At 46.6% G+C, this 15913-nt stretch overlaps 1 protein-coding gene across 1 annotated transcript in view; it reads right to left on the minus strand.

Annotated features, from left to right (window-relative positions):
* Positions 1–4649, minus strand: part of LOC142563353 (uncharacterized) — a 34148-nt gene extending 29499 nt beyond the window's left edge. The window contains exons 1-2 of the mRNA XM_075673916.1: positions 4456–4649; positions 1082–1134 (exon numbers count right to left, since the gene is read on the minus strand). Coding sequence (XP_075530031.1) covers positions 1082–1134; positions 4456–4649 — 247 coding nt within the window. The remainder of the gene's footprint in view (positions 1–1081; positions 1135–4455) is intronic.
* Between the last annotated feature and the right edge of the window lie 11264 nt (positions 4650–15913).

Here is a 15913-nt window from a genome sequence, read left to right on the forward strand (position 1 = left end):
CTCCTTGTGTGGTGTAAGGTTAACGTTCGGCAGGTTTTTAAAGCGGATTTGTCTAGCAAAGCAGTTGTTACAAAACTGAAAGCATCTGTAAATTATCATATGAAAAGGAATTTGTTTGTGACTTTTGGTGACTTGACAACCACACGAACTTAAAATTAAATTAATACAAATTATGGGGTTTTATGCGCCAAAACACGATCCGATTATGAGGCACGCCGTAGTAGGGGACTCTGGAATAATTGGAACCACCTGGGTTTCTTTAACGTGCACTTAAATATAAGTACACCAACCTAAGTTCGCATTTCCCCCCATCGAAATGCGGCCACCGTAGATGGGATTCGATAACGCGACCACGTGCTCAGCAGCATAACACCATAGCCACTAAGCAGCCACGGCGGTTCCGTCCTCATTAAGTTAATAAACATTTCACTCGTCGTCGAAAAATTATATGAACTGCTTTTTTGTACGTATGCAATTAAAATGCACGTTACCTCCAGAAAGTGCAATATAACATTTTATCATACTGCCACCCCTTTAGTAGAGAGTTACAGTATACGTACACCTTAATATTTTTCGAAAGCTTTTCAAAATTCCCATTTCAAGTTCCTATTTTATTGTTAAATCCTCCTCTTTTGCTATTCCAGAATATGCTTTTCTGCCGATATTATAAGAATGAAGATTAAAGATTATCTTGTATCAAACAATACCACTAATAACTGTATATTACTAGAGGATGTGTCGTAAGAAAGTGAGTTGACAAAATTCTCAGAATGTAAGGCAATTCCCAACGTTGACTGTACTCGAATCGCTTTTCGAAATCTTAGAGAAAAATTGATGACACTGACAAAAAGAAAGACCACACGTTTTTTGTGCACACGCATCCCAGAAGCTCTGCTCCAGCATACGCCTAAGGCTTTCACCTTTTCTGATCATAGGAGTGTCACAGAGGGGGAAAAATGAGTGTTAACGACGCATTACGGTATGATTACAATATATTAGAGTGCAAGCACATATTTATATGACAGATATCTGAATTTTGTTAACCTATGATGTACTTCAAGGATACTTGTGTATAACAAACCTTCGACTGCACTTTCTCGTGCTTTTCCTCCGGGTGCCCAGCCAAGGTTAATCCTGTAAAAAACAAAAAGAAAAAAAAATACGCCGTTTCGTCAGAAAGACGAAGCATCGATTGCGATAGTAAATTAGCATATAGCTATGCGAAGTAAGGGTAGTAGTTTTATGGGCTGTGTAAACTCGTAAACATTCGCTAACTAAATTAACAAGCGTGGTGGCACGAGCGCAGAGGCAAACATGAAGGCATCTCACTTGTTGATCACGACAGTCGCTGCAAAAAGCTGGCGTGAAGAGCGGCAGCAGCAGCGAGCGAAGTGTCTTTCGTGCTGCCTCTCGCTTTAACCCGAACTGAGCAACGGAGATGGAAATTCGCTTGGAGTGTCCATATAATTGCCATCGCAATACATGATAAAACAGGGGGGTTACGGGTAGAACCAGACTTTCATAATCAAGTACTTTCAACAAACAGGTTTAGCGACTTTTCGCATCTCTTCTAAAAATTGTTTATGATCACTCGTGTAGAAATGCCTTATTTTACGCTAACGCTCATTTGGTGATCTGAATGTCAAGACTAAGCACGAAGTCGTCCAAGTGGCCAAAGATATCAAGCCTTGACATTATACGCGACTATGGAAAACAAAGATTGCTTTTGCGTACCAGAGGAGTTATTGGCGTGCGACATATATACAACGGCGACCCATGAGTCAATAATACTTGAAGTCCGCTCTGTAGATCATCATCAACGAAGGTGTAGAAGTGTATTCGATCTCACTGTATAAATAATGAAACGCTTGATTAATAAAGTATTGAAGGAAAGAGGTGATGATTGCGCACTTCTTTATTCACCTGTGAGGTCTCATCAGACTTAACGAACCTGCCATTTCGTAATATTCAGTGGTGACATCGCCTTCGCAACACTCCAGAAACCAAACGCGGAAAGCACCTTGAAGGTTTTGGAATCTTTAGAAAGCGTACTGGAGATACGTTTTCTCAGATTACACGTGATACGGGACGTCACATACATGTCGTCGCGGTAGCTGCGCTGCCGATACCAGACCGTTAGTCTATATAGATTGTTATACATCCACTTGCAGAAGAAACGACTCGGCCCCTTATATTGTGTGTGTGAGAATCGTATACTGCAGCACGCTCTCGAACTTTTGTGGTTGTCTTATTCTAACCTGTAATCAAGGACGACACCTGTGTAAGAGAAGCACACTGGCTGCGTCTTTCGATTAGACTGACGAGTGCGCTCGCTGATATTGCCGCCACCGAAGTGCACTAATAAGATAACATTGTTGGCGGGCTTGACCCACGTTGGGGAATCTAACAGAAAACTCGTTGTGCGTTGAGCTTAGACGTCAGCGCATCCCAGTGTGCACAAAATCACAAGTTCGCAAGAGATAGAAACGTAACCTTGATAAATGAGTGTGCGCGAGGTTAGCCGGTGACGGACACTCGCGCGCCCAGATATCACAACTATCACAATCTAGATATTGTCAACCCATGCCCGGAAAGCTACCTGGGCTTAGTTATGGCCTAGCTTTTCTTTATTAACCAGATAGTCCTAATAAAGAGATTTATTCTTAGCATATCAGGGCCAGCTGCGTGTATGTCTAACTATCGATCAGCGCTGGTAACTACCACGCGGCTTACGCTGGCGCTACATATGTTCAGATGCACACCCACAGCACCAGGGCGCGAGCCCGTATAATCGTGATATGTTATACACCACTTTCAACTAGCTTGGAATTTTGCACAACTCGGTTGGATGAACGTTGCTAAACATTCATGTAAACTGGAAACTAAAGCATCATATTTATGTGGTAAATTACTTCTTTAAGTTTCAGAACCCACAATAATGAAAAATTACGGCAGAATACGTCGACGGTGATCGTCACTGCGAGCGAGTAGCCGAACGCTCCTATAGAAGGCTATTAAATGGAGTTGTAACACATCGTGAAGCGCATCCGCGATCCACTCCCGTGATGAGGCATTTGCGAATTCGCGAGTCCCCAAACTGTTGTGACTGGAGTAGCCCAAGGACCTATCTAGGGGCGTTAAGGTAGCCGTGGTCGAGGCGTTCCACGTTCTGTCGACGGTGACAGCGCCGCGAAACTCGGCAACAATTTGTGTCGCGCCGGAAATAATAGCCAAATAGTTGACAGGCACTTCCGCATAAGCTAAAGAGGATGAAGGCAAAAGGCATTGATTGCGCAAGCAAACTACTGCCGGTGGCACCGCCAGACGCGTTGATGTCGTTCCGATGGTTTTAAGCCATACTCGCTCTTTAGCGCCTTATCCGTCCGCGTCGAACCATTTTGAACCGTGACCAAACGTACCACTGCGGCGGCTACGTCTGGCGTGGACCGTATCTTGAAAGCGATCTTCCATGCCGACAGAGAGTGCCGACTGCTGATAGCTTCGCGCGCTGTGTTCTTGCCGCTTCGTTGGCGTTAAAGCGTGAGGCAGCACGAAGGTGAATTCGCACGCTGCTGCGGGCGTCATCTTGAAAGCGATCGTCTTATGGGATGGACGGACATTTTACTCGTTGGGTATGCGCACAAATGCTTACGCATTTAAGAAATGGGCTTACCTCCTATAGCGGCTTGTGAAGTCTGAATCACGTACGCTTGTCTGGAGTGGCTAATCGGCCGATTTTAGCGCCATCTTTTGCGAAAAAAAAAGAGGGAAGCATCGGCTAACACCCCGAAAGACCATTCATAGTCATGCACTATATAGAATAAACAAATATATACCCAGAGGCTGCTGCTTCGCCACTCGCGCTGTCCGCAGCCGGCCACTGAACCAATCGACAAGTGTGATTTATAGTGTACTGTGTGCTAGTATCACTAACCAAAACAATTTTTCGCTAACCAAACAAACCGCGTCCAACAAAAGAGGCAGTCACGAAATGTATTTTCGTATATTCGCTATGTATTTCGTAGTCATTATGCGTTCACTCCTGCGCCGATTGTCGAAAAAAGGATGTAAGGATGCACTGGAGAGATGGCGCTCGTATATCCTGTTATCTGTTATACATACGGACCCCTGACGCCTAGATCGAGCAGCAACCAAACAAAAAAAAACCCCTAGACAAGCGTACGTGATTTAGACTTTACAAGCCGCAATATGAGGAAAGCCCACAGTTTCGCCCGTGAGGGCCTTTATGGGTAACATGAATGAACAACATGGAGTAAATGATTCGCCTTTCGTAGCATGTATGCTGTATGCCCCTGTCCTGTGCAAGATTACCTGCTCTCGTCTCTGTGCCCTGCCGTTTGACCCAAGTACCCAGTGACGTTCCTTCAATCATGTGCCTCGTGCCAAACTTAATAAATGCGAAATTCGTTCACTAGCATACTCATTAAGACCTACTTCAGGTAAACGTCCTTCATTGTGGCAACGGTGACTCCCATGCCTGCAATGCCGAGCCTTCGGAGGGACCTTTCCAGCGCCTCGAACATCCCTGGGAACTCCGTGGGGTCCAGGGTGCCCAACGCGACGGACACTTGTTCCTGCTTATCGTCATCCACGAGAGCGTCAGGCGCTGTCTTGCGGACGATGTCCATCACGTGACCGAGATTGAACGCATTCGGCACCTTGGAAAACGTCAGCTTGTATCCAACGCCTGCGAGCACACACAGCGCAGTTAGAGGTAATTCGTCGTGACCTGGCTCGAATGCAGAAATACGGTTTAAACGGCCGTAGTGATTCAGTGGCTACGCTTATACGCTTTTGAGCACGAGATGGCGAATTCGATTTCCTAGCACTATAAGGGCATCCCGACCGGCGGCGAGTGAAAAAAGTTAAGGGAAAGCTCTATTTTAGGCTACAGGCAAATTAAACTCAATCACATATATCATGAAAAAAACGCATGCTGAAAAACTTCATTTTTTTTACAATTTATCCGAGGAAAACAAACTTATGATTTTCAACGTCTATATTAGGCAGTTGCTAAGGATTATTATCTTTGACCTACACATGTATATAAAAAAATTAAACACCCTTCCCAATATATATATATAAGAGAATCTTAGTGCGGCACGTATGCTCACTTTGCCGCACACTCGGTGACCCAAGTTGGTTCGATTGCTAGTTTTGAACCGGGTTACTTCAGCAGAGCAGCTCGATGAACTACCCATTTGATTAGTAACTACAGGGTGACTGAGGTAAGCGTCAGAACGGGTTAGATACGTACATAGATGGACACTAACTACAAACATACAAACATAGGCACACGTAGGTAGATAGCTCCCGAAAAGTGCGCGAAGTACCCAAAGAATGCGAACGCTTTGAAAAGCTTTGCTTACACCGATTCCAACAGTGTGTATGATGAGTGATTTCTCAGCGTGGCTCGTTAGGTTTTTCTGCTGGGCCCCTCTTGGTAAAATATGCAGGCGCGAAATAAACAAGAGAGTAAGGTACGCGCATAAGCAGAAGGAGCGCCAACTACGATTCGATTTTATTTCAGGAAGACGACCATATTATACTACAAACGCACTGTAGTAACCAGCGGCACAATAGAAACAACATAACATGCGCACTAACGGCGACTAAACAAATGTACGTACATATCTTGACGGTAGCTACAACGCAGTCCAATGCACTACCAAAACCGACACTTATTTATCCAGTAAAGACCGTGAATCATTACTGACACCTCTCGAACCCTGTTTCCTGTTGTGAAAGGCCTCAATCTTATACAGTATGCTTGACCATCTCGCTCAAACAAATCCTAAGCTACATCATGTTTATGTTCTTTTTTTCTTGTAATTAAGAATAAATATGATATTGGAGTGCGCGCATGCAACGCTTGGTTCTTTTCGTCATGACCATGAAAGCTGCGCGAACAACGGTGATAATTGTGAAGGCTCATCAGTTCACATCACTTCTTTTGAGGTGGCGTTCAGACATGGTGCCGGTAGTCCTGAGAACACTGGGCTGGTGCACTAGCGCCTTGTAATCTGGAGCTCGCGTCTGAACCGTCGGTCGTGTTCTTCAGCGGCACAATAGTGTACGGCAGCAAGACAGCGTGGAGCTGAGGAGGCCCTGCAGTGCGGTGATTGGATATCCGTTGGCCCATTAAAGCAAAAGCTTGCGAGCCACGAGAATGTAAACGCGCAACTGCATTGAGGGCGGCGTATAGTAAGTTAGACTGAATGAATTTTGACTAAGAAATGCGCAGAGGTAGGATTAAGTCACATGAATAAAGACATTTAAGGCTAAGATAGCTGGAAGAAGCCTTCGCTCATAGGTGTACATAAATATAGGCCACGTCCCTTGACGAAAACTCCCAGACTAGTCAAACTGCGTGATGGCTGAATTGAGGGCCAACTGAAAGTAAAGGAAAACGCTCAAACGTCAGGTTCTTTACGCAACGCTGAAAACAATCCCGCTACTCATTTCATAGATAATATGTTTATTTCTTTGTTGTCGTCGTCGCTGTATCTGGCGCTTGCACCGTGAAGCACAGGGCCGCCAAAAAGACAGGCGGATGGATCGAATCAATCAAGATATAATTGTCAAGTGACTGCAGATGCTTACCGCACGCTCTCTTGAGAAAGGCTGTCGATCCACTGCCGATGACCACACCCGAAGCCATGATGATTATCTGATCGGCGATGGCGTCGGCCTCCTCCATGTCATGGGAAGACAGAAGCAACGTTTTTTTCGTGGCTATCTTCTGCAAGGTATCCCAGATACGTCGCCTCGTATTCGGGTCCATGCCCGCCGTTGGCTCATCCAGAATCAGGAGCTGGAATCGGAGGTTATTTGGTTTCCGCGTCGCAGACTTGCCCGAACTCTACCGTAGTCGAGGGCTTCCCAGTTAATGGTGGCCACCCAGAGTGCTCTAAGCTGACATGTTTATCTCTCTGTGCAATCATCATTGCGCTCTGTCAGAGAACATAACGGAACCGGAGTTGCCATGATCGCTGAACGCCGTGGTCTTTGTGCCATCACAGCGAGTGCAAAGGATGCGGACATGTCGAAATCGCCACGTATCGAGGCAGAGAGAGATTTAACCCCCTCGCTGCCACTTTTGGAAGACACAAACTTCATTACGATGTTCATAGAGAGCACTGGAACAGGTTTTAAGAGGAAGCTTTAGCTCGGGCCCAACTCCGACGGGGCCTATTCAAATACATGTAAAACGCAAAAACGTTTTTATGAGATAACCCCTGAACCGATTTTGATGAAATTTGTTGCATTGGAAAGAGAAAGTTAAATTCTAGTGACTGTTGGAAGCGGAATTTCGATTTAGGGCTTGAATTTTCTTAAAACGATTTTCAAATATTTGACCGTTTGAAAAAAATAGAAGCACGAAGTGTACAAATTGATAGCTATGCATCAAAAACTGATATCGTGGTTCTGTAAACGGCATCCATTAGATCATTCAAAGCGGACAAATTCAATATGTCATCTTACATCTTACATGAATTTGTTACGTTGGTTACAACGGTTTTACAAAAGTTGTATTTCCCTATGATTAAATTTTTTTATATTCATGTGTAACATATCAATTTTGTCCGCTATGGATGTACTTTTAGATGCAATTCACAGAATTGTATTATCATTCTTAGTGGTTGAGTTACAGAGTTGTAAACTTGATAGTTTCGTTCTTTGAAAATTTTTGATTTTCGCCAATTTTTAATAAACGATTGACGACCTAACTCAAAAATTCGAAACCAACAGTCACTAGATTTTAAGTTTTTCTTTTAAATGCAACAAACCTCGTCAAATTTGGTGCAGTGGTTGCCGAGAAAAACGAATTCTCCTTTTACATGTATTTAGATAGGAGCACTCGAGCTAAAGCTTCCTCTTAAGGGAGTTCTGTAATGTGTTTTGGTAACAAAAGTCACTACCTGTGGAATCATATCTACGAAGTTTTCGTTTATACAGATGTTCACCTCGACAAGGTGAACATCGAGGCCGTTAAGAGAGAGAATAAGTTTTTCTAGAAAATTAGCGAGGTATTACTCTGCTTGCCAACGTAGCGACAATCTTACTGTGATTCACTCGAATTAAACACGAGGACACGCATCGCGACATTAAAATGTACCATAGAGCCTTGCAAAAAAAGCCCTCGATCGTTGACAGTTTTCTCTGCTAAAGGCGCAGAACAACTTCATTGCAACCTTAATGGCAACGTGATTGAAACGAGGACTCACAGAAAGATAAGCAGCACAGTACAAGCCCTCAACGCCACATGATCAGGAAGAGCATCACAGTATCAGCGCTTGTCCTGTGGGTGCGTGTACATTGTTACGTGTACGTGTACATTGTACAGTGTACATTGTACGTGCACATCGTACTTTGCTAACTCGCTTCAGTATTGCTCTAATACGTTACTAACATAACTTGAATACCTCAAAATACTAAACAGCAAATAATTAATTAAATTAACAAGTAGGCAAACATGAGATCTCTCTCGATGATCGCGGACACTCGCTGTCAGCACACTAGCCTGATGGAGAGTGGCGGAGCGGCTAGCGAATGCCCTGTGGCCCCTCTCGCTTCAACGCCACTCCTAAACCTAAGATTACGCGGCCTCCAACACCAGACGCCCGGAAACATAGCGCACGCGAAGACATCAGCCATTTCGGCTCGCCTAAGCTTTGCACCCACCACGGATTATTTCTCGCGGAGTCGCGCTCAACCGCTCGCCCACCTCGCTCACCTCGCCCTCTTCTCCACGCTCTTTAGCACGCGCTTGATCACGTTACTACGCGCTAACGTCACATCCGGCCCTTGCACACACAGCACTGAGGGAGCGGGAAGACGGCGCGCATCAAGCCACCGTCCTTCTCGGCTCACCCTGGCGCGCTTTCTCGCGCAACCAAAACACACGGCATGTGGAGCACACTAGGAACTCATCGCACTTGGACCTCATGGCGACGGCGGAAGTTCGCCTGGAGCGTACCGATAAGCACTATCGCGACAAGAAGAAAAGACCAACTCGGTGGCGCTGATTGCAGCAAGCACGGACGGCAGTCTTCGGATCGAATGCCGCTGATTGTCTCTCGCCGCTACCATACGCGCGTGTCATTGACCCCCGTGTTCTCGAAGCATTCTCTCCACTCGAAGCCTTTCTTCCACTCCACCGAGATCGGAGCACAGCGCCTTCTCTCGACTGAGCAAGACACTAGGCTTCCCATACAATTGTCTAGATAGTTCTCTCGAGGAGAGTATCCAGAGGCGGTAAATTGGATGCAAATTATGGAATCAAACATACCATGGAGATCTACGAAAACGGCAAAAAGCAGGAGCAAAATTATGCGTGATAACGCAGGGGCCAGTAGCTTACTATAGTTGAGGCCCGAGCTGGCTGCCTGGAGACAATAACATGCCGGAGGAAATATGCGCCACAGGATGAGGCATGCGTGTGCTGCAAAAAATAACCGATAATTGATCAGCACACCGTAATGGAATGCAGCGAAATTTACTGAGCGACACTTATCAGGAACGTCCATCTTCCAGGAGCGTTGAGATTCAGAGGAGACGGAATAACTAACGGGTCAGCAGTCGAGACAAGTAAGATATATTTAGATGATATTGGTGGGAAAAGGAGTGCGGCGGAACCCAGCTCAGGATAAATGTCGATGGTAATGCATTAGCAGACTCAATACAGAACACAATGTATTGCGACCGTCGAAACGCGTTATGTATGAGCCATGTACTGCAGCTGTACTCCTCCTTCGCGCTTTCCCAAGGTCACTCGGCTCCATCTAGCGCGGCCGCCGCGAAGCCTGTGCGTGGCCTCCGAGATGCATGCCACACCGGTGCGCGCAAACTCTGAGAAGCACGTCATGCGGTAACCGGGCTCCGCTCTCTCACGCTGCTTTCTCACGCTGCGCCATCTCGTAGAACTGCCAGGAAGTCCCCGCGTGGCCTCCCAGACGACAATCGTGGCGCGTGGGTGCCTATATACGAACACTGAGAATTGCTCCCTCGCTCGTCGCAAAATCAGCGGCACACAACCAATGACCTGAATTGCCATCAAAGACGTTCGTTAAAGACTAGCACAGACCGAGTGGCACATGCCCGGAGCTCCGAGTCGGCGTCAAAGAATTTATTCGAATAGCGGTACCTATCCAGTCCCGCAGCGTACGGTGACCCATGACCACGTGGACGAGGTTCTTTGAAGAGCGGTACGTATGTGCACATTGTCATGTACCGAGTGACCAAATTGGTCCAGCGGTTGGTTTAGAACCCTGTTGCCTCAGCACAGCATCCCGATGCGCTACCTGATCGACTACAGATTACCTATTGACCCAGGAAGGCGGAAAAATGGTGCGTGAAGTGCCCTAAGCGATCTAACGCATTAAAAGCAGGGAAGAGATTCATAGGGAAGAGACTCATAAAAGCGGAGTCGTTACAATTAAACAGCGTTTAATTAAGAGCGAAAAGTTTGGGGAGATATAGGCAAATCGATAAACTGTGACAGTTGTAGTGAAACCTGATTAGATCAAGCCGGCTAGACGACCGTTCGCCGCCCCGCTATAACAGGGACGCCAAGAAAAATTATCATCACCATCATCACTGTACCGAAGTGTAATGTTGAGTGGAGGAACATTCGCAAATACGGGGGTCAGTCTTCAAAACAAGCTCACGATGACGATGTAAACAGTGCGACGCGTCTCTGTGTGTTTCGCTGGAAACAACGCTTATGTGTGTATAAGTTTGTCGGTGTTACGTCACCAACGCCGTAAGTAGAATAATAAACAGAAGCTTGTAGCGCATAGGGAATGCATTACGAAGTCGTGAGTGGAAGTAGAAGTGGTTAAGCGGCTGGGGTGTTGCGCTGCGAAGCCCAAGATTGCATGTTCGGTTTCACGACTGCGGCGGCAGCACTTCGATGGCCGCGCGCCTCTGTACTTAGGTTTAGGTGCGCACATTAAGTAAGTTTAGGTGGTCAAGATTATTCCGGAGTCCCTCCTTCACAGCTTCGCTCATAACCATATTGTTCTTTTGGTGGTATGTAGAACGCCAGAATTCAATTTTTTAAGTTTGAAGAGAAAAGAAAGTGCACAGATAAGGCATTCTACCGGCGCTTATTATGGGGCAGAAACTTGGAGGTTAACGAGGTAGCTAGTGACCGCGAAAAAGGCGGTAGAACGAAAGATGATTGGTGTAACCAGAAAATAAAGTTAGGGAGGCGCGGTAGGGCCGGATCCCCTATTCAAGCAGACGAGGGGGGACATCCCCCCGTCACTTTGGGATCAACAATGCATTCACACATGTATGTATGTATGTATGTATGTATGTATGTATGTATGTATGTATGTATGTATGTATGTATGTATGTATGTATGTATGTATGTATGTATGTATGTATGTATGTATGTATGTATGTATGTATGTATGTATGTATGTATGTATGTATGTATGTATGTATGTATGTATGTATGTATGTGTAGTTACGTTCATACATACAGACAAGCGGCCCATGTATGCGTGAGAAACCCCTCCAGCAAAGGGAGATATCAAGCACTGGATGTAAGGTTAAGAGATAGTGAGTGAGTGGTGTGGATTAAGAAAGCAAAAAAAACGTGGACTTTAATGCGGTTAGCATCTCAGCGATGTAGCGACACAGCCTAGTACACTGCCGAAACGCGTCATGTGTCGCGTATGTATGCAGCCTGGCTCCTTCTGGCACTTCTCTTGGCGCGCTGTGCCATCTGGTGGCACCGCCACGAAGTCCGCGTGTAGTGAGTGTGTGTGAATACATACAGAGAAGATTGTCCGAATAAACATAAACGCAGGCTCGGTTCGCTCCAACGCCGGATTCATTTTAAAGTTGTTTGGTCAGTGAAGAACGGCACATGCCCAGCGGGCCGCACCTATGTTGACCAAAGTTAGGGTCAAAGAGGTTTATTGAAGAGCGACATATACCCAGCAGCACATATAAGGTGAGCCGAGTCGACGTCAAAACAGGGTTCGTTCAAGATCGGTACATAACCATTAACGAATACCCAGTGACCGAAATTGATGTAAGAGAGGCTAATTCAAGCTCGGCCCAAACGAAGTCGCACATTCTTTCCAGTTGCCAAGTTGGTGTCCAAGAGGTTCACCGAACATCGGCACATACCTATTACCGCGTACCCATTGTCCCATACCCAGTGACCCAAGTTGTTCCGACGGTTGCGTTCTAACCTTGTTCCTTCAGCACAGCAGCCCGATGCGCTAACCACAAGGCTATGGACGGGCCAGTAACCCAAGTTGACCGGAAAGTGGTTAGAGACGCAGATAGTCAGTTAGCCTCTGGAAAGTTGGTGAAGTACTGCAAGAATGGTAATCGCATTAAAACTGATTCTATTAAAAGTAGGAAACTGAGTTGGGAAGGCCGTGTAATTCTTCGGAAAGATAACGGATTATCTACCACAGTTGCTGAATGGGTACCGAAACAAAGGCAGCAGAGTCAGTGAGGGCAGTGAACTAGGTAGTGTAATGCAGTTAAGAAATTCGCAGGCAAAGCATGGGTAAGCTGGCGCAAAGACCACTGTATTGGGAGTTAGTTGCGAGGGGTCCTTGTAATGCAATGAAATATGAGGACGGTAATGTTGACTGCAATCGCAACCTGACACCGAAGTGGCGGGAACAGCTAATTCAGTTTTTGCTTTCGAGAACTTACCTCTGGATCAGAAACAAGGGTAAGGGCTATACTCAGCCTCCTCCTCATGCCACCAGAAAGCTCATTCGGCATGTTTTTGGCCTTGTCTTCGAGCTGGACCACACGCAGTGTATTCTGGATGGATTCTTTAAGCTTCTTGTACGGTGCTCCCTTGAGCTGCAAAACAAATGACAAACAATAGCGTATAAACAACTTTCGGGGCATTACGTGCCAAGCTCGCCGTAGAGGGGAACTATGAAGCACGCCCTGGAGGAGAGGGGGGGGGGTCACACGGGATTAATTTTGTTCAATAGCACCGAAAGTAGTCAAGTGGGGGCGAGTTTGGCAGCGCATGTGATGTCTGCCTCTCTGCCGCTCTGTCCACGTATTTTCACTCTACTTCTTACTTGTATGCAATGATTAATTATGACCACCCGGAGACTCTAACGCGTGCCTGAGTCTAACTATACGAGCGTTTCGGCATTGCGCCGCCATCGAAATGCGGTCGCCGCCATCGAAACCTCGCGCTTAGCGGCGCGATGACGGCGCCACTCAAGCCACCGTGGCGGATGACAAATTCTGAGCTGTCGATATCGTCACCTCGTGAGATACGGTTCGCACAGTAAGCAACGATTATAAATTCGGCTGAGTAAGTTTAGAATGCTTCGACAACATCAAAAAGCTACACTCTTACTACGAAAGGACGGTTGGTGAGCCGCAGATGTAGAAGAAGGGCGACACCGGGTATTGTGCTGATCGGGGAGTATAGCCTCACTTCAAATCTTCCCTAATGCAAAATTTGAGCTCAGGTCTATACGTGTTTTCATTTCGCGATATAATGGCTGGCGCGGACAACCTGTATCGTGCGGCCCGTTGCAAACGGAGCGAAGTGGGGCGCGACTGCCTCGATGATCTGGAGATCGCGAGAATCAGCGCGTGGGTGACGCGTGGGCCCGATTCACAGCAGCAACCGCCGCCGACTGACCTCCCCGACGACGGGCGCTACTCTGGCGCCATCTCGTAGCAGTCGTCGCCGGTCTAAGCTTTCCTTCTCACCATTTCGCCATGCCCTCCTCCTCCGCTTTCCGCCTCACGATTCCGCTGCACCCTCCTCCCCCGCTGTCCTCCTCGCGTCTTTCATCCACCACTGCGCTTCGCGTTCGCTCTATCGTCGTTCGCTGTGCTCGTTCACTCGGTTACGCCGACGTCGACGCTCACCGCAGTAACAGGCACTTAATAGCTGCGCTCTAAAAAACACTGCTTGAATCGGCAGACTTTATTATTTGTTGCGCGCAACGTTTACATTAGGCTGCTCTTTGACCCTGTTGCGCAGCTGGGGAAGTTGCAAGACCAGGGCAAGGTAGGCTTTCCTGGTTAGATTGCTTTAATTAGGATTTAAATGGAGATGTGTCACGCCACAACAACATCCACACCCTCTTTCTACCGCCAAGCAATTGCCAAAACCTAGAATATGAAGAAGTGTATAAGAGTTAAAGTGGCACTGTCGGATATGAAGTGCACTTAAGAGGAAGTCTTAGCTCGGGGTCATATCCGATGCCGCCTAATGAAATACACGTAAAACGCAGAATCACGTTAGGAGGCAGCCCCCGGACTAATTTAGGTGAAATTCGTTGAATCTAAGAGAGAAAGCTAAATTCTAGTGAATGCAGTAAGCATAATTTTGTTTTAGGCCTTCGATTTTTCGTAACTGCAACCGTTATAGCATCGAAAGCCATGTGTAACACGTCAACTTTGTCCGTTCTTGATTTGCTATTAGAATAAGTTCGCAGAATTGCGATATCATGTTTCATTGTTGAGTCACGGAACTGTAAAGGTGATAGCATCGTTTTCCGAAAATTTGGAATTTCCAACAATTAAAAAAAAAAGATTTGCCTGCCCTAATCGAAATTTCTCTTCCAAATGCAACAAGCCTGATTGAAAGTGATGCAGTGGTAGCCGAGAAAAAGGCTATCTCAGTTCCCATGTATTTGATATGAGCTCCCTAGAGATCATTGCACTGTTTACAAACATAGGCCCTGGACGGCTACCGGGTTTTCCCACTGACGTAGCAAGCTACGTCAGTAGGCAAGCTTGTTGGCTACTGACGCAGCGAGCAAAAAAAGCATTGAGTAAACTATTGAGTATAGCATGAGCGCGGTAAAACGGGATCCCGCACATATTGAACAGTGTTCCTCGTTGGATATCGATCATTTCCCAAGTCAAAACTTGCCGTAAGTTATACGCAAGTAAATTGAGGTATGACGACTTAGGCATAATGCTCAAGTTTTTTATCTCAACGCGTCAAAATAGACTTTCCGTACATTCAATTTAGGTAAAATAGACTTTCCGTGCAGCCTCGTAGCGCGAGTGTCAGTCCCACCGCTAGTCTCAACACCAGATGCTGCCTTTTGGGGAGGACTGCGGAAGACGGTAGAAAATAGTTACACTTGCGATAGTTACAATAGTTACACTTACACTTCTAAAGCCTTAGCCGCCTCATGGGACGAAAAACCCGATGTTCGGATTTCCGATGTCCGGCACCAATACTCTAGGAAGTCGAACCCTGGACCTTTCGTGAGTGTAGAACCCACGACCTTTGGTGTTAATTAGGGCGACTTAGACAATCAATTTCTTAACATGAAAGCATGAAGCCGGTTTAAACACATGGGGGGAGGGAGGAAGCGAGAGCGGTATAACTGGGAGGAGGCAGTAAGATAAAATGAAAAATAAGGAAGAAAGAAATTCGGCAGAACCAATCTCACGATAACCGTCGACGGTAATGCGTTAGCATCGAACGGTAAAATGCTATCACCCATAAAAAACACTATGTACTGATCGCACCACGACCGAAAGCAGGAGCTGCCGTGGAAAATGGCGAGCGGAGCCCGGGTAGATTTAGCTAAAGCCCCTTGAACTTCGTAAAGTAGTGCCATGCTTTGAAGAATGCCGCCTCCTCCTCGCGCGCTCTGGCCGAGGCCGCCGCCGCGTCGCTATTGGCCTACTAGCACCACGTGGGCCCTCGCGCCTTGCTTCAGCGCCATTTTTGCTTGAGAAGCGTCTACGGAGTTGCGAGGAGCGCATATTGGCGCCGTTGCTACTCTCGAACAGTGTAGGTGGCGACACGGTTGAGGAGGGAGCGTGAGAGAGAGGAGAAACGAGGAGTCAAGGCGAAGGAGGAGAGTGTCGCTACTTTACGAAGTTTAAGGGGCCTTAGATTTAGCC

Source organism: Dermacentor variabilis, chromosome 11 (assembly GCF_050947875.1).
Source record: "Dermacentor variabilis isolate Ectoservices chromosome 11, ASM5094787v1, whole genome shotgun sequence".
NCBI classification, from domain to species: Eukaryota; Metazoa; Arthropoda; class Arachnida; order Ixodida; family Ixodidae; genus Dermacentor; species Dermacentor variabilis.